General features: G+C 40.1%; 1 protein-coding gene across 1 annotated transcript in view; it reads right to left on the bottom strand.

Annotated features, from left to right (window-relative positions):
* The window catches only part of FGD6 (FYVE, RhoGEF and PH domain containing 6), a 67,246-nt gene that overhangs the window by 32,696 nt on the left and 8,690 nt on the right, over positions 1–25,860 (bottom strand). Inside the window, exons 2-5 of the mRNA XM_052667363.1 lie at positions 23,142–25,572; positions 8,794–8,935; positions 5,730–5,797; positions 5,607–5,637 (exon numbers count right to left, since the gene is read on the bottom strand). Coding sequence (XP_052523323.1) covers positions 5,607–5,637; positions 5,730–5,797; positions 8,794–8,935; positions 23,142–25,572 — 2,672 coding nt within the window. The remainder of the gene's footprint in view (positions 1–5,606; positions 5,638–5,729; positions 5,798–8,793; positions 8,936–23,141; positions 25,573–25,860) is intronic.

The raw sequence follows: 25,860 nt of genomic DNA, 5'->3' as shown, positions 1-25,860 counted from the left end.
TATAACCTGGCAGTGGGTGTGAAGTAACTGTCATGCCAAGTTCATCTCAAGATAAACCTGGGAGGTGAATGCAGAGAGCACATGCCTGAGGAGAGGGGGTAGGAAAGCCAAACAAATGGAGCGGGTCTCCAGCTAGCAGTGCTGCCATTCAAGTACTGCCTTCCAGAAAGCAGTTTCTCATCTAAAAGGACCAGAACCTACAGCGGCTCTGTTTTAATTACTAAACATAAAACATATTAACTTAAATAGCAAAATCTGAAATTTTACTCCAAATGGCAGAAGCTATTCAGTCAAGTTCTTTTTTTTTCGTATGGGAAAGTTCCTTTCTTACATACAAGTGGCTTCAAAATTAGAAATTACAGGAATACCAATTTAACACACCAGCACCTAATTCCTTCTGAAACTAAATCTGTGCACCAGATTCATAAAACCAGAATAAAAACAGAACCACTGCTGCAAATAATACACGCATTGCTCTGATATCTATAAATACCTACAAAAAGTGGCTCGTGTTACAAAGATATTTAGCATATAGTACTAACATAATGCTGCTGACAAGCACTGCTTTCTTCAGTCTGTTCAAAGACGGCCACCTGAGCTGTCCTAGAAATTACTGTGTTGGAAGCAGTGCAGCAATTCACCACAGTTAATTTTAAAGCAAGGTTTTATAATTAAAAATGAGCCTTCTGTATTCTCATAAAATTCTTTGCAGTACTTTGGAATTAATGTGCTTATTTCACTAAAAAACACCACCTGCAACTCTGGACCAAATATTTCATATGCTGCATGACACAAAACAAGAGATTATGAATCTGAAACTGGGATGATTCATACACTTTCAAGCTTACTACTTCCTTTCAGAAGATGAGAGGCTGTCGTACACTTCCTGAAAACTGCTTTTTGAACTACTGGGTTTGAGTTTCTACATCATATTCTGGTCCAAAGGTAATCACAGAATCATAGAATGGTTTGGGTTGGAAGGGACCTTTAAGATCATCTAGCTCCAACCCCCCTCTTAGTGGCCAGGACACTTCCCAATAGTCCATGCTATTTATGCAATGGCAATTGCCTTCACCCAGACACTTGAAGAGGATGGCATCCATAACCATCCCTGGAAGGTACGTTCTTCCCAAACCACTGAAAATAATCTCATTCATTCTAGACTAAGACAGCAGCCCACTAGGTACTTCTCCATATGAAAATCTAGTTCAAGCAGTTTTCTGAGAGCAGGCTTATGAGAGTATGTCTTTTTGCTGAATTAATGCCTGGTAAAACATTCTCAATTCAAAAACCTCAGAGAATTTTATTTATTCTATCAGTATACCCCCCCTGCTAGAGCTGTTCCACTTTTTAAACAGAAGAAGGATACCAACATTGCTGTTTCTGCTTGACCCTCTCTCCTTCAACCCCTCCTTTAATGCAGTTTCCTTAAATAAGCAAACAGCAGTGATATCTGAAATAATTCTGACCCCATTATGAATCATCTATGCCCAGCCCACGCACTTCCCCTCTGCAAAGGCCCTGAGTCACAATTCCTCTCTTTCCACTGGAGGATTCCCAGTGCAATGCCAAGCAACCTGCCCATCTCAGCAAAGAAGGAGCAAAAGTAGATGTTTAGCTGTGTACTAACAGGACTAAATTCCCACTCAGTTGCTGACTAACTGCACCTTCCGGTATCTAACATTTGAAGGAAGACAAGTCAAAATGGGTGAAATTAAACTTTCATATGCATTTAGCAGGAAGAGAAAGAACAACATCATCTAAATTTGGCTGCATATTTTACTCCTAAGGTTTCAACCAATATTCATCTTGGATCTGTTCTCCTAGAACATACCATCAGCAAAGCAAAAATAAGCCATAATCTCTTCTTCTGAAGTATAACTCCAGCTAAATACACCTGCAGATAGCTCAAATATCAGTTTAATTTAAGGAGAAAAATATCTTTGCACTTGGACACTTTTCAAGGAACACACACACACATCCTATGGGGAAAAGAGCAAAGTACCCTGTTTGCATTCCAAGGAGCAGCCAGTCTGCTGCACTGTGACAAACTGTAACAGGGCTGCCAGGAATACACTTGCATTTCAAAACATATTTAAAGCAAAATACAACTAGGCAATCTTAACTATAACTTTATAATTAACAAAGATCGTGAATAAGCATGGATCACGACATCTCACAAATCCATCAGGTTGCTTCTGGAAAACTGACAAGGAATTCCGTACCTTTTCTCCATAAAATCATGTACAAGTTTTTAATAACATAATGTAGCTATTTTTACAACAATTATTTGACCATGACATATTCTAAGCAAGAGTGAGTAAATGGACCAACGTTTCCTTCCAAATCAGAACTATTTCATCAGCCTTTTCAACAAGATAATGACAGATGCAATTCATTGTCAAATGCCTCAGTCACAAATTCTAAACCACTTCAAAGATTAAAAATTTATCATGTTTTCACCTCAGACCAGTCAAATATCAAAGTTGGAAAAAAAAAACCAAAAAACTGAGAGGTTGAGAGACATGTATTTTTTTAATATATAATTTCGCAAATGCTTTCTGAAAATGAAAACATATCAAACCAAAATTTCCCATTCTTCTAAGTGCCTCTGTAAGGACACAGAACAGAAAATAGAAAGATGTTTGACCTCTGATCTGCCTGCTGCAAAAAGAGGGTGACCTTGTGGCTGCAGAAAAGTTGCAGGTGCCTCCTGACAACCTCCTTCTGGCTCTCAGAGTCCTAATAAGGACAGAACTGGGATGTAAGTTGGAAGTGCTGACTTAAATGCTCAGGCAAAAGCTTGCAGGCCTAAGCTTTCCTTTTCTAACATAGCACAAAGGAGCACACTGAGCTTTGCATAAGAAGGACCCATCCGAAAAAGCACATTTACTTGCTGGATCAGAAACCTCACTACCCATTCCACAGCAGGAAGGGGAAAAATCTAAAAGAAAAGGAGAAAAAAGAGAGCAGTGGGTTTGGGGGAAAAAAGACCAAACATGTATTTACATATATAGAGACACACACATATATATATTTGTTCTTATACATATATAGGAAAAAAATGGATAAAAGAACTGACTAGGCCAAGTACTAGTGCATCTTTACAGTGACAGGGGTGGCTTAAGGAGCTCTGTCACTTGTGCAAAGCAAAGCATTCCCAAAGAATCCCATGACAAAGAGGCACAAAGAGCACTGGCCCTACATTACTCCCACCCAGAATCGTGCCCTATTCCCTCACATCTCACATCCAGCTCACAGCTCCTTTCTTCTTCTCTGAGTGCCCCTAGGGGAAAAGTAACACTTCTCATTTCTCAGCCCTACAGAAACTACACATGGGCCACAACTCACAAAGATGCATACAGGTGTGTTGTTTTAATTCCCTTTGTTTTCTGGAGTTTCTGAGCATTCTACTCAAATCTCATCCACTAAAACAGATTTACAATAATTACAGAAGTGCAAGGAATTCAAGATTACAACTCGTGTTTGATTCCTCCCTCAAGCAAACCCATTTGAGAAAGCACCATTGTACCAAGCCAGTTAAAGTACATTATCTCTACTGTGACTGGCTTACTTCATGGTATAGAAATGTCTCCAAGCATTTATAATTTTGTAGAGATCTTTTGTAGTCTGCCTTCAGCAGAAGAAGCCATGCATACTCACAAAGCACAGCAGTGTCCAGAGAGGCACCCTGACAGTCCAGAGGAGCTGCACCACCTAACATGACAGCATTAATATAAAAGAAAGAAAAAAAAAACCCTCTAAAAAAATCAGTGGTGCTTGTAACCAGTTTGCAATCACATTCCCACCACCTCAGCAGCTTTAGGTTCTACTTCAAATTCTTCAAGCATCAACAGTTCTGTTCCCTGGCTGTAATAAGAGCCACTATCTGCAGAACTGGCTTTGGTAATACAGACTGAACAGAATCAGCAGAATTAGTCACTACATGTCAGGTATTTACTTGAACCCTGGCAGAGAGTACAGAAGGTGTAATGGGGACTTACCTGACAAACTCAGCAAAGACCTGCTCCTCACTATTCATAAAGTAGTAATAGCCAGTACGGGCAGAGCCAATGTTTTCAATTTGAGAAGTCTCTCAGCCTCCTCCGTTAGGCAATGTTGAATACATGCTGATTGTTACTTCTAGCCGACAGAAACATTTCTAACCTGTTGGTACTTGCCAGTTACAAACTAGCATACTGGTTTCATGTGAGCTATCCAGTAAAACAACACAAAACACTCCCCGGAACACTGCATGTTTACAACGCTTGGACAACCTTAAGCTTACACCAGAAACTTCCCTAACTCCCTTCTATCTTCCTTTTCCCCTATTCTTCCTCTGTCTGTGTCCTCTACATGGACAGCCTTTGTTTCCAAGGGCTTTAAAACCCAGATGTCTCTTTAACACATACAGGCATGGGGTATCAACTGCTTTGCTGGGAAACCTGCTCCAGTAAAATCCATACATGTTACCTGAAGCTGGATTTTCAAGAACTGGCACACTGGAAAGTGAAGACACCTTTAAAGCATAAACTGATACTGGAAAAATGTGATAATTAAAAACAAATAGCTTAAAAATCGTCTATACTCATTACAACAATTCTCTTCCTTTAATCAGCATTTAGACTTAAGTTTTCCACTACAAATAATGCTGAAAATAAATAATACATTGGCCACAACTGCCTGAGCTAGCATTTGAAAATCAAGCTTGAACAGGCTCAATTACTAATCAATTACAAAAACGGAAGGCAGAAGAGGAATCAGCAAGTGCTGTGGGAATTTTTTTTGTTTCCTTGAAGATCTCCACATTATAGCACTGTATACAACCATACATAAGAGTCTTTGTTCCCAGTTCCACAGAACATGCTTCTCAAGAGACATGGACAAACTCATCTGTTTGTAATGCAACTACTTCTGGCAGGAAAAATCACTGTGCTTGTACTACGCAGAGTGGCAAAATGGTACAAATAGATATAACTTAGAAGTTGATAGAAATCTTATCAAATGAAGCTAGAGAAAGCTAAAGCTAATTAATATACTATTTTTTTCATCTTCTACAGAGCACATTTAACACACGACTGGTTTGCATAAACGAGGATTAAATACTTAACCCTTGCTTTGGACATCATGTTGTGCGTACTGCAGTCACAGCTGCTATCAGAAAACAAGCACCTGTCAAAGAGCTGCAGCCTAAAAAAATACACCATATGATGGATGCAAGAGAAAACTAACTAATTAGGTTATCTAAATAATGCATCTTTTTACTTACTATTTCTAATGGCAAATTGGTCTCTTCCTCTACCCTTTACTTTAAAAATCATTCTAACCAAAGATTCTATTCAGGTTGCTATGGTAGAAATTGGTTTATAAATATGGTGCTACTTAATATGGATCTATCCATATATGTTAAGTATTCAGGCAGTATCCCCAACTCAGCAGGAAGACCGCATACGTTAATAAAGGAGACACAGAATAAATCGAATTCATCCATTATTAAAAAAAAAAGAATTTAAAATTATGCAAACACTGCAGGAAAAAAAAAATCACATTCACTGCAATAAAACCGAAACACTAAATTTTAACAGAAGAATTTTTTTTATACTTACAATGTGTAAGAGCTTTAGCACGTCCACAAACCTATCAGAAAGGCAAGAAAAAGCAGACAGTTAAATCTGAACTGCCCAATTAAAATAAACTGAGAAGCTGCTCAGCTTAGCATTGGCACTTACACTTTCTCTGAGCTCATGATCTCCTTGGCAATATGGTAAACTTTTGTCTTCTTTCCAGCTGCCTTGCTCTGCAAATAAAATTGTATATTATACTGTTATTTCAGGCTAGTAGTTCCTCAAATCCAACATGATTATTCAGTAATTATTTCTAATAATAATAAGTGTAATAAGTGTTTTATACTGTTTTGAAATTCCTGCCTTTCCTGAATCCATGTGAAAATCAATTTAACTTGTAGCTAGAAATAACACTAATTGTTAGCAGCAATATTTATATAACTGTCAGCCTTTCTACTTAATTGTTACAGGAAGCACTGCTGCCATAATGAATGAAGCAGTAGGAAGTGACAATTATTAGTTAGTGAAAGTATGGATAATAAGTGCATATTATACTTTTTTCCTGATTATTACAGCATGAATAGTATTTGCAGTAAACTCAAATGGCTTTCTCAAACATCTTAAAAGAAAGACGGACTTTATTTATTGAAAAAGATGAAAGGAAGAAAATGTCACCACAGAACAGAAAAGTCGGCTTCTGACAATTTACTAAACAAGTTGCTAGGATAAGAAGCAGCCTTGCTGTAAAGTTGTGTGAGCCTTATAATCTACTTGTGACATAGTTTAGATGTTGCTGGTTTTTACATACACAAATACAGCTTCCAAAAATCAAGGCTACTGTTCAACACCAGATAGAAATAAACAGGAATAGCAAAGCAAAAGGAAGTAGGTGCCAAGATGCAATTATTTTTTTCTGCACAATAACTCCCATGCATAATTTCCTTCAGATAAAATACACTTTTTTTCATCACAGCTCTCATGGTTTGCCATATGCCTCTCTACTGCCAGCTGTCACTACATCTATTACGTATTCAGGCTTCCATTTCAATGGGCTGGAAAGAAAGCATGGATGAGGAGGACTGAGACATCATGAGGTACAGAAAACACACACAATCAAAGTTGTGGGGAGGCAGTATTGAATATAGGAGGTACAGCCATTAAACAGTTATTTTGAAAATCAGGCCTCAGTGGCACAGCATATATGGAATTTTGTCTCATAAGCCCTAATGCTGCAAGATTCAGCTATGGTTATAATTCTTAATATTGTTTTTAATTTAAATGCAATTACCAGTCCCAAATTGCTAAATTAATTTCTGAACTCAGTAATTCAGTGTTGTATTTCACATATGCTAAATATTTCACATATTTTCATTTATTTTATATACACACAGGGATTTTACTTCAAAAATTAAGCTGATTTCCAAAAAGTACTTAGATCTACACAAGTCAATCAGATGAAGGCAAGACTGTAATGCTCATCCTCAAGCCTCAGTGACATTTCAGACAGCACAGCTGATACATTCACAGCAAGACTGAATTCACAAACACTTCCATTATGCAAAGCAAGGTATTGCTGTGCTTCTGGCAGTTGCAAATTAGATGAAAATTAGTATTTTGAGAACAAGATGCTAATGCTAAACAACTACAACATGTAACATCACAGTCCACTTCCAGCTCCCTTTGGAAGCCTTTTCATGTACCAGCTGGCACTGAAAAGACCACTTGGCATTTGTTCAGCCAGAAGATCCTCTGAGCCTAGAGGGGTGTAAGTTAGGAAGATCAGAACTGGGCTCCCTCTCAGCCGCGTTATTGGAAGGCAGCCTTGTGACTTCTCTAACAGGCAAAAAACATCAAAACACCCAGATGCTTGTGGTGGGAACAAACAAAAACAGAACCAGCTGAAGGCCAAGGCAGGGATTGCTTCATTTCTCTCATGCAGCTGCCAGAGCTGTGAGGAAGTTGGAAGCAAGGAGCGGCTTGCTGCTAATCCCCAGCTGCCGGCTGCACGTGCCACAAGCCGGCTGGCGTGAGCCGACCAGCAGATGCTTCACAGTGAGCTCTGAATTACTTGGTGGCTGTGCACGTCCATGAAACCTGTCTGAGAAGCCTCCTAACGGGGACATTTTTCTAAAAAACTCTGTCACGGAAGGTTGAGAACATTTCTAGGGGCACACAGATCAGCAAGTCTTGTAAAGTGAAATTCAGACCTGATACTACATAATCAAATCTTCTTTTCCAGCATTAAAATATCTCACTTCAATAATCCTTTTTTTTTTTTTTTCTTCCCAGAAAGGAGCCAAACAGAAGCCTACCACTGTAGGAAACAACGCTTCACTTGCAAGGAGATGAAGCGCCACCAAAGCTGCCAGGACTGCTGCTGAGAAGAGGAAGTATATCTGTATACATCTATATCTGTATACGGGTACTTACTATCTATACTTACTATGTATCTGTAAATATTCTACACGCCTGCTGGTGTCAGAACTTCCAGAACTACAAAAAAGAACTTCTAAAAATGCAACAAACTGAGAAATAAGATTAAAAGAGAGGCAATCATTCTGATCAGCCATTCGCAGAATTTAGCAGAAAGTTGACAACTATGGCTCTCTCTCCTTTGATGACCACAGAAGAGAAAGCTGCCTGCAGAGACAGAAGCAGTTACTGAAACACAGCCTTCATTACATGGCCAACCTTCTGATAAAGGACCACCTACACAAAACTGCAACTTCTAAGAGATTTTCCAGAAGGAGGTCTTTGGACCTTTCAACCTTCATCTTGCTCCATTCTTTGGGCTTTGCCAATGCTGACAAACAAAACAATTTTACATTCAGTGCATGGGAGACATGATGCACTCAAGGATCTATGAGAAGATAACCTCCTTAAAATATTTACAGTCCTGATCATTTTAAAGTTGAAGATCTGTAAATATACACCTGTGAATGTAATTATTAGAGGCACAGTAGGCAGCACTGCAGCTCAGTGAAAGACAAAGAACAAACGTGCTGAGCAACACACTTTCCAAGAGCATATGTATAAACTAGGTCTCTTAACATTAGGATAATGTACGCAAATCAAAGTTTTGTAAATAGCACACAAAACAATAAAAATGGAGAAGTTGAATATATCCACTTATGTCAACTCAATGCTTTACTTGAAAATACCTCAACAGGTTCTCAGAAAACAGCACGGGAGTGGGGAGCAGCTGCGGAAGATGAGGATGAAAAGATACCTGATCTTGAGAATCAGGCTCCCCTTTGCTGGAATCAGAATTGGTGTCGTCATCTTCATCAGAACTGTTCATGATATCTTCCTCATCCGACTGAAGATCTCCTATTCCCATGCCAGGATGATCATGGTGCTCTTCTAAGGATCTAAAATTAAAGTATAGACAGTTGATAAAAATACCACGTTTTATTGAGGTAGAGCCTTCTGCTTTACCCCACAACAACTAATGTGCTTGGTATCAGAAGCACTGAGTGCAGTAGCACATCATCTGAAAACACTGATGACAATGGTAGCATTTTCCACAGAGGACCCCCAACTCTGCAATATTTTATTTACATTGGTATTTGTGCAGTGCTCACTGACAGCAGCCAAATGCCATGGGAACTTTGGAGTATTTACGTTATTTTTGTCCTTCAGAGTTTACTTCACAGCAGATTTGATAAGTATTCTCTTTTTGCTACAACCATCTATGGTGTAATGTTTGTACCATGTGCCAGAAGGACAAGGAGCCAACATAGTTGTTTTGCCTCCCCCTCTCAAAACAATGGGACTCAAGCAGATGCAGTACTCAGATTGGAGCTTTCTGTCTGGAATTTTAGATGCATTTATGTGTACAAGGTTATTTATCACTGCATAAACTAGCTATACACGTGCATCTGGGATGGACCAATAATTCTTAAAAAAAAATAAGAATTTTTGATTCAAAACTCCCATTTCTGAGAGCTACCTTCCGGGTAGCTGTCAAAGCTATAAAATATAAGCATGTTCTGCCGCTTTACAAAGATTACAGAGGTCTCTTTTCATTAACTTCAGCTGTATTTTCAACACAGAAATTCCATGAGACAGGCACACAACCTTCTTCCTCTAACTAGCCTTGACAACTTTAAGAGAGAAATGCATTTCTAGAAGAAAATAAGAGGGCGTAGGGAAAACTAAAGAAGAAACTAAAATGGCTAGAGAAGGTAGAACCTGAAGCTTTCACAAAGTCATGTTTAGCACATCAAATTCCTGGGCTCCTATTTTTAATCCTTAAGAATATAAAAAAATTGCAAATCACAATTAAGCAGTGTTGAAACTCATGAAATCAGTGTTCAAAGCTTACAAAAAGATGCTGGAATACCACAAGCTTGTTGTAATATGAAATAAAAGCAATCAGCTGTTCTGCAAAACATAAAGCAAATCCAGAAACCCTATCTCCAAGGCTGTTCCAGCCATCCCAAATGTTAGTATACTGACCAACACATATGCTTTTGTGCAGCTATCATCTCTCACAGCTACCCATTTCTTCCCATAGATGTCCTGGGACACCATACGCATGGCTGAGACTTACTGTTATTTTCCTAACTTTGAATCACTAACAAGCAGAGATGGAGGGCCATCCTCCAAACACGACAGCTACCTAAAAGAAAACATGTCAGTGTGGATCCCATGGGAGGTGGCTGCTGAAGTAAAGGACAGAGCTGTGCGAGAATGCTCTGGCAGCCACTGCAAGGTGTTGATGAGCCAATGCTCAAGGCAATCTAAAAAACAAAAGCTGATTGCAAATGGACAGATATTTAGAGATGAAGACAAGATAAGCTGGCCTGTGGACAGACCTTGGTCAGCCACGAAGACACAGAAAAGACTAAAATAACTCGGCTCTATTGAAACAAGACAGGAAAGACTAGGGAAACACCCAAGTACTTATTGTCTCCCATATTCAGAACTGGGGAAGGGGAAGAAGAGCCTGAAAGATCATCACTAAGTCCAGACAAGAATCTGAGACAACCCCAGGATACAATCAGGTGTTTCAGCTTGAAAATGACCAACTTCATGCAACAGTGAGTGGTCACCAGAGAGCCCTGGTGCAGAGGATGCCAGGAATGGCTCCTGCAGACTCCAGGAGGGCAAAAACAGAGGCTTTGCTGTGGAGCTCCCTCTGCAGCTGCCCTATCAGGGCTCTCTAATTTCCAGTTGTTAGCTTCAGCATTTCAGAAAATTCCTTGTCTACTCTAATTCACAGTCCCATGACCTTGAAAGCATTTAGTTTTAGTAGATGCCATCTCCAATCCTTTTATTTTGCAGATCATATTCATCTTTATTTAACCTGCAAGATTCCAAAAGCAGATCTATCCTCCTGCTTGATTCTAAACCTGCAAAAGAAATAATTGCTGCTATTTCTTTCTTTACTATATAATTACCTAGTTTTACTTTTCACATCTAGCACTTAATCTAGATTTAGTCTGGAATTATCTTTTCAACTTGAAAGTGTATTCAGCACTTTATCTCTTACCACAATGCAATTTAATTTTTAGCCTCCTCTTCATTAATATTTACCTTAGTCAACAGACATCTTCTTGTCTTTTTTTCCTACCCTTTGTACTTATTTTAACTGATGCTTTAATTTCCTATAACTAGGATCAATTATAACCCGGTCATCATTTGATCCTCATCATGAGGATTAAATACTTGACTTATGTTGGGTGAATAATTTTGTAAATGCAAGATTAAGCTACTTATTTAATAGAAAGTTTTAGTAAAAAACTAGAAGTTTTTAATAATTATCTATAGATGATTTAGAATGTTTAGTAAGTCTGCAGATTAAAGCCATTCAGCATGTGTTCTTTTTTCTTCCTGTGAATCACATTAATTCCTTTTTTGAATTCATGCACATGCACCTGCTATTCCTGTAAAGGAAACTGTGATTGCTGACAGAAACTGACCCACTAAATTTTTCTTACTGCATCTCCCTAAGAGCCAAAGCACCTCAGCGCAACTCCTGTTCATCTTCATACTGTATTTCTTCAGCTCACAGTCCAATGCATGCCTCAAGTTCTTCCACCTGATAAATTTATCTTTTGGGTTTGTTTTGTGTTGTTGTTATTATTATTATTATTATTATCATTATTATCATTATTATCATTATTATTTAATTTTATTTTATTTTTTTGTAAAACAGAACCACACAGGATGAGCAGATGACAAATGGTTGAAAGGCACAATAGACAATTTCTGGAATCAAACAAGCTACACGTTCAGAGATGGAATGCAATACTGTGAATGTGGGCAGATACACTCTGTGGCTTTGTCCTCTACTAAAAAGCTGTGCAGTGTCCCTGTGTGGCCTGGCCTTTAGCAGATACGTTTGGGAGAACACATGCTTCTCCTCAATCTCTCATCATAAACACTGCTTTATCAGAAGAGCCATAAAATAACTCTGTATATACAGCATACTCTCTCTGTATTTTTACCTCTTTAGTAATCTATATGCATATATGGTTTCCTTAAAATTATTTCTGGACTAAGTGAAATTCCTTGTAGCCTGTAGGCAGGTTTGGACATCATAGCACAGGCATGCCTAGTGGATATTTTTTAAACAGTTCTACTACCAGTTCACAGTATCCCCCAAATACCCATCTCTATTTTGCTCCCTCTTCATCACGATTCTTTGTCCCACCAAGAGAAACTTCTGCATTATCAGTCATGTGAAACACCATCAGTGCCAGCTCACTGTACTGCCCACTGAGTAAGAACATCTTGTCATAGCATGTGAGCAACCTACCTAAATATAGATGCGGGCATTTTTTGACACTTAAAACCAAATAAATGCTGATTTTTTTTGTAATCGAGCAGTTTATGAGATGAAGCATATGAACTGCGCTGTACATTCCTAATGCAACATTAAACATTAATGAAACAAAACACAACAGTCTTAGTCAGATGTACAGCAAGATGAAACTTTGAAAATCTACATAATTGCCACCTGAATTGCCAGCTGAAAAGTATATCATGCACTTCCTGGCTTGAAACGCGACCAAAAAACCCTTCATCAAAACACTGCAACTTAAAACTGCAAGCACACACCTTCACATATCTTTCTTTCATGTAAAAAAATCCACATCTGGCAGTTTCACAGTTTGCAGCTTTACAACTGAAGGTATTCCATTATTCAGTGAGGCTTGTACAAGCAAAAAACATCAAAAAACTTAAATCACCAGCATCTTTTTTTTAACAAGTTGTTTGAACAGACTGGAACTGTAGATTCAGATGTTTATGTTGATCAGGATAGGATTTATTTTTCTGTCTGGAAGAGCTTGGTGGCTGTTCTGTTTATTTGTATTATGATAGAAGTTCCAAACAAGCCTGAGGCCTTGCTTTCAGGCAGTGCTCATTTAGGACCTGCATAGGACATTATAGCCTGAAGTCACACTGAACATTTCTGTGCCGGTTCCCAAATCATTTAGAAGGCAATTATTATCCTGAAGAAGACAACTTTAGCTTGTATTTCGTTTTCTGGACTGCAATCTACCATAATCTTATCATGTACACTTGATATTCTCTGATGACAGTAATTATCAACCATTTTAGCTGCTACCGAACAGCTTCATTCTCCTCTTCATGTCTCCATGCTTTTTGTTTCTCATCAGGCACGCCAGAACAGCAAGCGAGGATGAACTGCAGCCTAGGCCAGGACACTTACTTATCTTAAGTTATTCCTACTGCACCTGTTACCTCTTGGGTTAATAGCAGGTGCAAGGATGGGAAGAGCTCAAGCTGACCTCATGTCTTTCCTCTCTAGTGTGCTGGGCACTGCTAGAAATGCCATGGGCACTGCTGTGGCTAGAAGCACTCGGCACAGCTTGCCTTCTTGCAGACAAGGTACTAGGGCTCACCTTCTCTGCCCAAAATGGTGCTTCTCTGCAGCCAGATGCAGAGCAACATGTCACCCCAAAAGCATTTTACAAGGTTGCATGAAGTTACACCACTCATTCTGTCCAATGACAATTCAATGGTTTCAATAAGTTCTTGGTATTACTGGGACTAATAGGAAGGACAAAAAGGCAACAGATTAGCAGGTTTTATAGATTTGATGCTAGGCAGCTCAATCTGCCTTTTCTCACTCTCATTTATTTATTTATCTTCACAGTGAGAGTGACAGAGCACTGGAACAGGCTGCCCAGAGAGGTTATGGAGTCTCCTCTGGAGATGTTCAACACCCACCTGGACAGGTGCAACCTTTTTAGGGAACCTGCTTTGCAGGGGGGTTGGACTTGATGATCTCAAGAGATCCTTTCCAGCCCCTACAATTCTGTCAATCTGCGATTCAGTGATTTTTCAGGCCACCTGTACAGATTACTCCTTTAAGGTTCATCAGTTACTACTAGGATCTGCTCTTTCATAGATGACAATGCTGAGGAAAAAATCAGTCTTATATAAAACATCATAAAAATTAAACGGTAAGCAAACAAGACCAATGACTATTTGCCTTTCTTATAATTACTCTGGTCTGTTCTCTCCAGGCTGGCTAGGGAACTTTAAGGATACAATTACCAAATTGTTCCTCAATGATCACAGACAGAAACACCTTCCTCTGACCCATCAGCCACAAGTGGAAGTGTTTTATGCAAGGAACAGCCATTTTATCCTGGCCTTTACCCCTGATCTGCCCCTGCTCACTCCTAGATTTTCAGGGCAGGGGTCTGGCTTGTCCCACCACGCACCAGCAGCTGACTGTGCATGGCAGGCACCTGATATGCAGGCACCAGGCAATCCCAGTGCTCACAGCCAGCAGCGTTTATTTGTGTGGCCATTCTCCTAAGGTCACGACAGTCGTTATTTCTTTTCTCTGCAAGAAGGGAAAAAAAAACCAACCTGATTCTCATTCTAAGTACAAATAAGCAAGGCATCTGTACCCAGTGCCGATGTCACCAGAGGCCTAAGAGGCCACGAGGCCACCCCCAGCCACAGGCAACCTCCTACGGCCCGACAGCATTTCTCAGTTTCTGCTCTGCCTGACCGTTTGTTGACAATTCCCTGCTCCATGTGCAGCTCTGCATAAACACACACGCATGCTTCAGATGCTTCCACGATCACCACAGAAAAGCTGTGTATAAAAAAGAGGTCTCCGTTTTAAAAGTCTCAGGGAAAAGCATCCTCTGACGTGACTCAGTGATCAATTTGATAGAGGAACCAAAACAGCTTCTGCCACATCTCGGAGACCCGCAGAACCTCGATTCATCTGCCCAGCACCATGGCACATTCACAAGCAGCAGAGCATGCAGTCAGAGCACCCTGCCTCTGCCTGAGCTGCTGTGAGAGATTGCTGTGCAACAAAGGACTCTGTGAAGGTTCAACAGGGCATTACCCACCCCAGTGCCATGTGCCAGCCTTCAGCCTTAGTACTGAGCAGTGAAACACAGCAATAAAACCCATGGATTTAAACCCCTGCCTTGAGGCTTGCATAGGGGAAGGACTCACTCTATCAGTTCTTCCCATCACCACCCGAAAATGTCAGCTATTTCTCACCTTCAAAGGTGGGTAAAGCGAGAAGTCTTCACATTATGTGCAGCTTTTCGCCTCCACTTATTGTGAGCACCATTGCCAAGCCCCCAGTTCACAGTGACAGCTGCAAATCCAGAATACTAATGGCCAAGGCCTTCAGAAAAGCTCTGGGCATAGAAGTGCTAATAAACAGTATAGAGCATCATTTATAGTTAAGACTTGCTCCTCATCTTCACTCATACAAAACACGACCCCAGTGAGAATTGCTTACTGGGAAAGGACAGCAGCACCAGGAGAAGAAAACAATACTTAACTTTTCCAGACACATTTAAAAATAAAAATTAAAAAATTAAAAAAAAGAGAGAGAGAGAGAGAAACCACCACACCAGTCCAGCAAGCACCGAAAAGACTTCTAGAAAACTGTGACAAAATCTCAAACTAAGCACATCAAGTAGGAAAGGGAAAACTTCCACCACAAATTCCTATCTAATCTAAATTCCTATACTAATCTAAAAAAATCTGACCATACCTTGCCAGGACCACCGTGAAATTCCAATGTTTAACTACTTTTCATCCACTAAAATCAAAGGCCATCATTTGTATTGTTCATTATTTTTATGACTTTTTTGCTTACTACTTCTGAAGTCAGGGCTGTAACACCCTTCTTCAAAATGTTGTTTGTTCTATTTAAAAATAAGGCACAGCCTACCAGAGTGCAAGTTTTACATGTCAGATACTTCCAAGATGACGAAAGAAAGCTAAATATCAGAGTACTCAAAAACTAGTGACTTACAGCTAAAATAAACACTGCATGACTTAACTCTTAAACACATGTCTGTCTGCTCTGCATACACATTAGCTGGCACGGCTTCCTGAGCAGCCTGCTGAAAAACACTGGATGGAGTAGCTTGGTTGAAACCAGCACACACTCACTGCAAAGAATCACTGAGTTGTTTGCAAGGTCCAACTTGTGTTCCCTCATCCTCCAGTATTTTGCATAGATAAGAAGAGTGGGTTTTTGACACTTTTCCTAAACTTTTCAGCTCATCTCAAAATCAACACAGAACATCTGATTGAGTGGAAAAGAAAAATATCAACTTGCATTTGAAATCACTGAGATCGTCAGCTCAAGCCGGAGCTGTTGAACTGGTGGTTCTGATAATATTCTTTTTGTCTACTCAGATGCACCTGGAGTTTATCGTTTTACTTGGTCCACTGTTGCTTAACTGGGTGGAATAGTTTTACATAAACACAAGGAGAATAATATCAAGGAAAATTAAAACTTGAGTAAAATTAATGTTTTTAAAAAGGAACTTCTTGGATTCCAGTATCTAAACAGACCTGCATTCCTTAATCTAAATTTTGTCTAGGCCATTGAGAGAGGGTTGCTGCAAGCAGTTCACCAAGTCTGTTCATTAAAACAATGGAGCAAAGATAAATGTGGGGTAAATTATGCATAATAATACATCACTGTTGACATTTAAATAAAAACTGAAGTTAATATTTTGACCGTTTTGTTTCCCAACATTTACTTTATGCCAAAAAACCCTACTGTTTCACATATGTAATTACATTAGACCTTGCTGCTGTTAAAATCACCACGCATAACAGCGTACTAAGGAGCTTCACAAACACGTCTTCTGAGCCAATGCTGAAAATAACCCACAGGAAAAGGCTGTTGTTGAGCATATAAATGGGTCTTTCATCGATTCCTATCTGAGATACTCTCTGAAACTACATGTTGGGAACCTGCAGCATATAGCACTGTTGGCAACTGGAGACAGGGAGGCTTGTGCTTAATGCAGGGTGCGAGGCCAGCATCAGGTGACAAATGCTGCATAGAGTTAGCTTTCTTCTTCTTGAGGAACAAAAAACATGTAGAAAGAATGCTGAAATCCAGAAAAAAGCAACCGTGGAGTAAAAGCAGAAAGGAAAATAAAGCCTTGTAGACTGCGGGAGTGACACTCGGGTTCCCATACCCACATGAGAAGGAATGGGCTGAAAAAGGTGGCTCCGTGCCTGATGGCCTCGGCGCTCCTTCCGATGCCTTGTCACTTCCCCATGGCCTGCGAGGCCAATGCGCCAGCCTGATACGACGTCACTGGGAGGAAGGATGAGGACATCCTTGTTTTATAACAGGAAACAGCACAGCTACAGCATTTTTGCCATCTGTAGAGAGTGCTTCTTTGGTGGGAAATGAATGACAGCGCAGTTTAACCTTAAGCTTGTAACAGGTAACGTTTGCACTCAAAATGGCTCTTTTACTGCATATGGATGGGAAGTAAGCCAAGATTAACATGCCACAATTTGCCAGACCGTACAAAACAGTGACATAAGGAGCCACACAATGGCTTTTTGGAAGCAGCAGTGGGATTTGCCCAGCAAGCAGCAAGCACATCTCAGCAGAGCTGGCTTTGTCTTGGCCACCACTGCTCCCCTCATACACATCAACACACCTAACCCAAACTGGTCTTCTCAAAAGGCTAACATCAAGAAATTAAGCAACATCTACGTACTTGTAAAACTGGATAAATTAGAGAGCTTTTATCATTTCTCTTCAAATTCTGTTAAAAGTTTCACTATGCATGGTATGTAGGTCAACTTGCTGCACCTATTTCTTTCTATCCATTAACTGTGAGCCCTTCAAAAGAGAATGAAAGATAAACCAAATCCACTCAGAAGACAAAAGATCTATTCCGTGACAATCTTGGAGATTCTGAGTTGTTTTAATTTCCTGAGGCTTTCCAAACAATTTGAAGACTGGACTGCACATGAGAATTATAGACTTGGTTTCGGACAAAAGCAGTTTTCCAATTAACTTATGTCCTTTGGATCTGACAAGACAGCATTGGGTCTCAGAATCTGTCCCAGCATAAAAACAGATGAAATCAGCACATCTCAAACCCATTTGCACAAGAATGTGTTAAAATTCTTTCAATGCAAAGAAGTTCCTGTTTATTCTCATTTAAAAAAAAATGCTTGGTATAATTCTCCCAGGGCACTTTAGAAGATACAAGTATTGTCCCAGATCATGTATCTTCTTCTCATAATATATGTATTTTATTTCAAGTGATATAGCAGACCAAATTATAAGCCCGTATGACTGAAAATCAACCCAATGCTACATAAAATTTCTCCTCCAATTGGAAAACTACTCTGTGGAGACAAAGACTTGCATGAAGACTCCTGCAAAAAAGAAAAAATAAGAGACAATATACCCCACATATTTTCTTGAGCTAAAAATTCACTTTCCTATCCTTCATGCAGTTTCACTGCACTACCCTAGCACTACGAAATAATTACCTTGACAGTACAATATAGAGCACTTCCCAGGCCCAAGGACAACTGACTTTGGAAAGAGAAGGAGATCCCAGAGTGGTGTCCAGCCCCAGGGTAAGGGCTCCTGAATACATGATGTGCCCAAATCCCTCCCTGAGCAGAAGCCAGCTGGAAGCACGGAAGAGAGCTGAGAAGTGGATGCAACCAAGGAGCTGGTGGTGGAGAGTAAGGAACCTGACTTTTGCAGATCAGAAACTAATCTGCTGTAACTATAAAGAAGCTGAAATCCAAAATCTACACACTTGGCCTCTACTCATCAGGAAATTGTATTCACTTTTTCTGAATTTTATTAAGTGAATTATTTTTTTAACACCAAAATGCAAATAGAACGACTTCAATACCTGAAAAGTACTTCATGCATTTAAATCTCAGTGTACTTGAAAAATATTCTAAAATGCTATAGAGACACTTCAGTATTTTAGAATTTAGTGTTTCCCTTTAAAAGTTTCTGAGCAGCAACTTCACAGTTGCAAGACACAAACAAAAAAACCCAACACTTCCCTAACACAGCCAGTCAGTAAACACCACATTTATCTGGTGTGACACTACTTCTACAAAGCATGCCTCAAAATCCTAATGAAGTTCAGTACATCAAAGAGGAATGAATGCCAATTAAGGCCAAGTGCTTAATCACACAGATTTCAGTACTAAATTCATTATTCCAGGAAGGCTTTCATGGAGACACAATTGGCCTCTGGGGACTTGGTCATCAGAGCAGAATTTAGTCTTGATAACTAAGCTTACAGAATCACAGAATCACAGAACCGTAGGGGTTGGAAGGAACCTCCAGAGATCAAGTCCAACCATCGAGTCTTACATTTTGCATTGAGGTGTCCATTTCTGAAAAATCAATAGGCTATTCTAAATCAGCACAAATGGAGGAAAATAGGAAGCAGGGTATACAGAAAGCAACATTAAGATCTCAAAGCATTGTTGTCACATGGCACTCCCCCTCCACAGCCCTTTCAGAAGGAAAATGCTAGCAGGAAATACAATGACACAGCTATACATTTCATGCAAATCCATTAGTAACCATGTGCAGTTTCAAGATCTTGAAGGAACGCTGCCAAAAATAGCCAGGAAATACATCATGCTCTTCCTGAAGGGTGAAAGAAAAGACTCGCTAAACCGGAAGAATAATTCCGTTGCCAGAAACTATGCAAAAAATGCAAAAAGGTAGCTCACAGAATCCAGAGAAGTTTATGTTTTCTGCATCGTGACAGATGTTTCAAGCCATTTTTGCTTCTCTTCTGCATTTTTAAATTACTGGACATAGGTACACTCAATTTTACATTCTTACTTAGTTTCAAGGAAGATTTTGCCTTCTTCAACAGAAAGTTTGTTATTGAGAAGGATAACAGATGTATGAACATTTCTCCCTTATTAAGAAGTGTTACTTCAAAATAGAACTGTTTCAACTGCTGGTCTCTGGCAACACTAACAAGAATGGCTGTGTTGGTACAAGCAGCACTGACTTTTCACTCACATTTCAGGCCTGGACCGTATTTCTCAAAACCACAACACTTGGGGAAAAAAAAAATAAAAAAAAAAAAATAAAAAGCTGCTTTCCCTGCTGTTACCAGCAAGCAGATAGTGATATTTGAAACTTATTTTACATGTTAACCGTACATTATCAATCCCACAGCATCTGCTCCTCACTCACTTCACAGAATCCTCCTAACAACAAATGCACACTTGCTAGTCATTTTAAAATGGTTATCAAAGAGGGAGAGCAGGCAAAACAAACAATCCTGAAAAACTATTTCAAGAGACTGCTTTATTTTACTGCGGAAACAATACATGGATTATCTGCTACAGAGGCTCTGTGTGACTGTATTCAGAATATTCCCCCGAGGTGCTGATAGCCACCTGGGCCCACCAGCCTCCCCTCACCAACTGTGCCTCCCCCCATGGCTCATAGCCCATCTCAGGACACTCGCTCCCCTCCTCCTAAAGTCAAACCCCACAGTGGCAGCAGGAAGGCCAACATCAAATAACTCAAAAATGAAGTGGCTAGCAGCAACTGATACCCACACTATTAATTACCCAAGCCTGCCATTCTAGATTTAAATTCCTGGGGGGAGGCCAAAGCAAATAAAAAGTATCTGAATTTAGTCAGACATATGAATTTAGCCTAAAAGCAACATAAGCTGTTAGCATTCTCCGTTAAAGCCTACCAGTTTCACTAGATGGGATCAGGAGGAAACTTGCCAGTAGCTGCTGAAGCCCATGCACACAAAAAAGTAACTTCGGGTACACTTTACTGAACTCTTCTGGTCATGATAAACTTTGTGTTCAGAATGAATATTCTGCATATATGCTGTATGATTAGAAGCGTAAGGAATCAGACTGTGAATCTTGTACACTGGCTTTAATCATAAAAAAAATTACATCCATTAGCAGTGCATTACAGAAGTTCAGTGTGCTCCAATGTATGGAAAAAGGTAAGCACATGTTCTGACAGGTTGAGAAAATGGTAGCAGTAATTATTACAATAACATCGGCGCTGTTTCTCTAACCGGTTTTATAACATCACTTGGCACAGGGAATAATAAGAGTTTCTTAAAGAGCTATGCAGAAAGGGAAGATGGCATTGATAAAGAGGCTTCGAAGGAGGTGGGAAAATAATGGATGGGAAAACTGGCAAAACTACCAGCTTTGCTCTGGGTGCACAAGCACCCTGGCATCTTCCAAGCAGAGTTGAAACCAATTCTGGCACTTGCTCCTCCATCTCCAGCTGATCTAGGGCAGCACTGCCCTGTTTCCATCTGCTCCTTGGGATTTCTTTGTCCCCTGCCCTATTGAAGCAATTTCATGCATAAATCATTCCCTATGGTAGATTCTGATTATGCAATCTAGTTTAAAATAAAGACTTAAATGAAGAATTTTTCTATGTGTGCTTTCAAAAGAAGAACACAAACAAATCCAGTTCTTCCAAAAACACCCAGCTTAGGAAGCACAGGTACAGATTTGCCAGGGTGCAAAACCCTCAAACCCTTACATAACTGTTGGTACAGTGGGAGGTGTGGAGAGTGAATAGCTATAAACCTCACACAGTCTTCCAGGTGAGAAAACTGAGGAGCTACTGTAGACTCACGCCTGCTGTGCTTCATTCAATCAACAAAACATTTCTTCATGTTTCCTAAAGCAAAGACGAACAGACACCTGAGCCACAACCACAACACAAACCTACAACAGATCAAACACATAAAATATATCCTTCTGTAAGTTTGGTCTTGCTCTTCTTAGATAAACCAAAACAAGGCAATCCTAAAAGAATTGGGTCAACACTTCCAAAAGATACTAAAAAACTGTGTTTAAACAAAAAGTCATGAACTCATAGCACTAAAAGAATGCAAAGATGAAAATAAAAAGCAACCTACTGTAAACAAGAAAAATATTCAACGTATGAACAAATATACCAATGCCAAAAGCTCATAGCTTGAAATCCTACTTCCCACAGTAAAGCTTCATGCTTTGCATCAGTCCAGTGTTGAAAATATCAAGTCTATCAACAGTTATCAACAAAGGATGCCACTTAAAATATTTGCCTCCTCCTTTAAAAGAGAACACGCTCCTCCAGAGAATGGCAAACTCCGAGTCTTCAGAACATACATTTGCAACCAGAAAGAAGCTTAGTAATCCTAAGTGAAAAGTAACGTTAAATGTGATTATAACCTAGCTCATTTGTTCTCATCAATATGCATATACTCTCAAGAGTATAAAGAAGCTTGCTGGGAACTATGAATTATACAGGCTGCCTATTTTGTTTAAATCCTTCACGCTGCTGTGAGACAAAACTTAGGGATCTCTAAGACTGACAGACCAGCTGAAGTTAGGAAGTTAAGTAATACCAAGCTGGGTCAAAACAATGCTTTACCCGTTACCACCAGGAGAATGTGGGAGCCTCCTGCTCCACGTGGCCCACTCTTCTTGCCAACACCCACAGTCACACCACCACAGATGTTACAAGGTCTGCTCCCGCCTGCTTCAGTTAGCATCTGTTTTAGACCTATCTGTGAATCAGTCCAATCCCTTTTAGAATCTGCTGATACTAACTACCTCCTCCATCTGCTGGGACAACAAAGCCGCAGCTCTCTCCCTTCCCTGCAGCAAGTGCTTTCTATCACCTGCCACAAAACCCTGTATTTTAGTAATGTTTTGTACAGGTCACACAGAACTCCTGCATTTCCACTAGTTTTACTGTATCTGTGGTCATAGAAAGGTACAAAAGACTCAGTGCACTCAAGGATAGGCACTATCTTTTCTTAAACCAGAAAAGCCTTCAAGACCCAATGAAGAATTTGCACACCCAAAAGTTCGCCTGCTTTTTCCAGCTGTATCCGCTGATCTAAAAATATATTCATTTCCCCTACAAACACAGAAACTATGGACTCTACGAACATTTATTCCACTTCATCCGGAGACTGGAGTAAGGTTCATTCCTCCCTATTTAAGTGCTCTTGAATACAAATATGTGACTATATCAAAACACTTTAATTGAATCTGGGAAAGCACGTGCATGCATTACCCAAATTTTAATCATATTTGAAGAAGCTTATTTTTCCTCTTGCCTCTCTTCACCAAGTGCAGTTTTCAGAACTTCAAAAGCAAATGCAATGATACACGTCAATGACTGTTCTGCTGACATCTAATGAAAGGGATGTAGCCTCTAGGGTCATCCTCTAAATGTGTTTACAACCACCAGAGCTGCAAGAGAGATGTTTAACCACCCCTTTCTTTTTATTTTACCTGCCATGTCTCACACGCCTGCTTGCTGCTTGAAAAGGCTCCTCCATCTCATACAAGCTGGGGCTCGGGTCTTCCACGTGGCTGGAATTCTGCCATTCCAAAGACAGATTTTTACCAGCACCCATAGCAAAAGGCAAGTTCTCATACTCCGGTATTTCCTCATAGTGACGCAAGTTCTCATACTCAGGAGCACAATTGCTGGTTACAGAATTCAAATGCATTTGGGACAGATTCTCTCCTGGCAGTGAGTGCCCATCTAAAGACTCCAGCCTTTGGTTACTTCGCATCTCAGGCTGGCTTCTATTTCTCTGCCTCTTCTTCTGCAGTGCTGGACTACTTATTTCTACAGAACGTGCCTTGGCAGATTTTGCTTTCCTTTCACTGCCTACAGATGATACATGTCGGTTGTTACCATTCCCATACCCTTCCCCAGTGGAAAGGTTAGCAGTAGAACTATCCATTGACTGGCTGCCTTTAGACAGAAATTTCTGGAAGTCGCTTTTCATTAAGCAAACCGACAGTTTCACATTGAGAAACTTTCTCAAACTGTTTTTCTTCTGCGGGTCTTTGCAAGGCTTGTCTGTCCTTTCCATGTCCACAGAAGAGAGAGATTTGGCTCTGGGCTTTGTCACAGCACTCACGTGGCTGAAGCTGGGAGCAATGCTAGCAGTTTTTAATGACTCCGAATTTCCTGAAAAGGGAAGAATAGGGTGAGGTAACTTCCAGACGGGTTTCTCAGAGGAACGTTTGGGGATGTCAGAGGAGGATAGCGCACCTTGCTCCCTGGCTTCAGTGCGTGTGAAGTGAGATCCTTCCAGAACGCGGCTTGATTTGTCTTCAGAGGAGGCATAAGAACTTTTCTCAATCAGCTCTGCCGACGCAGCTTTCTTCAGCACTCCTGCAGCTGGTAGGCTGTGCCGCTGTGGTTTCTTAGGAACGATTTTTGGAGAACTTTCGTCCATGATTTTAGCTTCCCTATCTTCCACTTTTTGTGGGGAAGCATGGAGGCTATTAGCAGCAGGTGAGTGCTGACTGCCAGTTAATTTTATTTGCTTTGGCAAACTCATGGACAAAGCATCGCATCTGATAAAGCTAGTCCTTTTGTCCACAGTATCTGGCACACTAGCATCATCTGTCATCCTATCTACTGAGCTATCTAAGTTATGGTCTATATCTAAGGAACATTCAACATTTTCCACCAAATCAGAAGTTTTGTGTGATAACTGAGGCAAAAGATTTTGCAGTGTTGACTCTTCAGTATCAGCAGGTTCCTTCCTCAGATGTATTCTGTCTGTAACACTTTGAGTTATCGCAGATTTTTCAGGATTAAGCACTTCTGTATGATCGTTATAGCAAACGCTCTGACCAAGGACATTGATTTTTGCTGGCTTTTTAAAGCTGCATTCAGCAGGACCAAGGGAATCATTCTCTGAACTAGATGGTTCCTTTGTTCCTTCTCCTATGCTGTCTACGCCATCCTGACGGACAAGACACGCAGCACGTGGCTTTCTTGGCTTAGGGATAGGAAGCATTTTTGAGCTCAGGACTGAACATGTTTCAGAGGAAGTTTTATCAGTGTCTATTTTCATGCCCATTTCATCTGAAAATGAACTACTGCTATTTACATTTTCATTTTCAAGGATTTCCTGGTTCAATGGGCAACTGTTGTGATTTTCATTCAAACTAGGACAAGTTTCAGACGTCTGAAACTCACCTTCAGTGAGCTTACTGCCAGTACTTTGTTGCCTCCCATTAGCTACCTCAGAAGATGACTGTACAAGTTCCAAAAACTCTATGTTAACATCATTCCTGGAGCTGTTGCCATCCCCTCTGTAAAGTTTGTCTGCATACCTGTGCCTCACAGGACTTCTGTTGGGGAACACACCATGAGTTAGAACGTCTTTAAGTTTCTCTTCCAAAATGCTGGCTTTCACAACCACCTGGTTTCTATTTGCCATTTTTTCACTGGGACTACTCCCCAGAGCCAGTGCAGTTTTTTCACCTGTTTTGATATTCTCTAAGTTTTCAAAGTGCTCAAGAATGATCTGAGTTTTACAAGTGTTCTCCCCATTTCCAAGCTTATGAAGGCATTCGAATTTGCAAGATGACATTGGCAGAATATATGCTGTGTTATCAGTACCCCCTTCTGAGACTTCATTTTTGTAGTTCAAGTGGTCCAGTGTTTGAGAAGAATCTCCTCTGTGTTCTTCAAAGCTTTTGGTGCCTTTCCTTGCACAGGATGGAGGCTTAACTTCTGGAATGGATGAGCTCTTGAGAACCTTTGGTTTTGGTGCAACAGCTGGCTTAGTTTTCCTTGCTGCTTGTAAAACACCAGAAAGCATGACATCAGGCTTCGGTGCAACGGGTGGAGGTGTTGCCTTGTGTCCTACCACAAATTTTGGTTTGGGGGCCACAGGCGGCTTCTTAATTTCTAGGAAGGATGGAAAACAAAGACATTAGTCACCATCAGCCTACAGAACAACTTCACCCGCACCACAGTCTTTATTTAAACCACATCATCAACAGGATATTAGTATAGTATATGTATATATTTTTCTCCTAAAAGCATGCCTCCTTTCCCTACCACTGCTTTTTTGTGAGTTGCCTTTCTTCTTTTTAATAGATCCAAACAAGGAGTGAGGGAAGAAGTTCAAGGGTCACTTATTTGTAAAAAAAAAAAAGTTTAACTTTATGAAAATGCATGTTCCTGATCAGATAC

The sequence above is a fragment of the Tympanuchus pallidicinctus genome, unplaced genomic scaffold (genome assembly GCF_026119805.1).
Source record: "Tympanuchus pallidicinctus isolate F22 unplaced genomic scaffold, pur_lepc_1.0 scaffold8, whole genome shotgun sequence".
Lineage (NCBI taxonomy): Eukaryota > Metazoa > Chordata > Aves > Galliformes > Phasianidae > Tympanuchus > Tympanuchus pallidicinctus.
The sequence above is the reverse complement of the archived record's forward strand: the minus strand, read 5'-3'. Positions and strand labels throughout refer to the sequence as shown.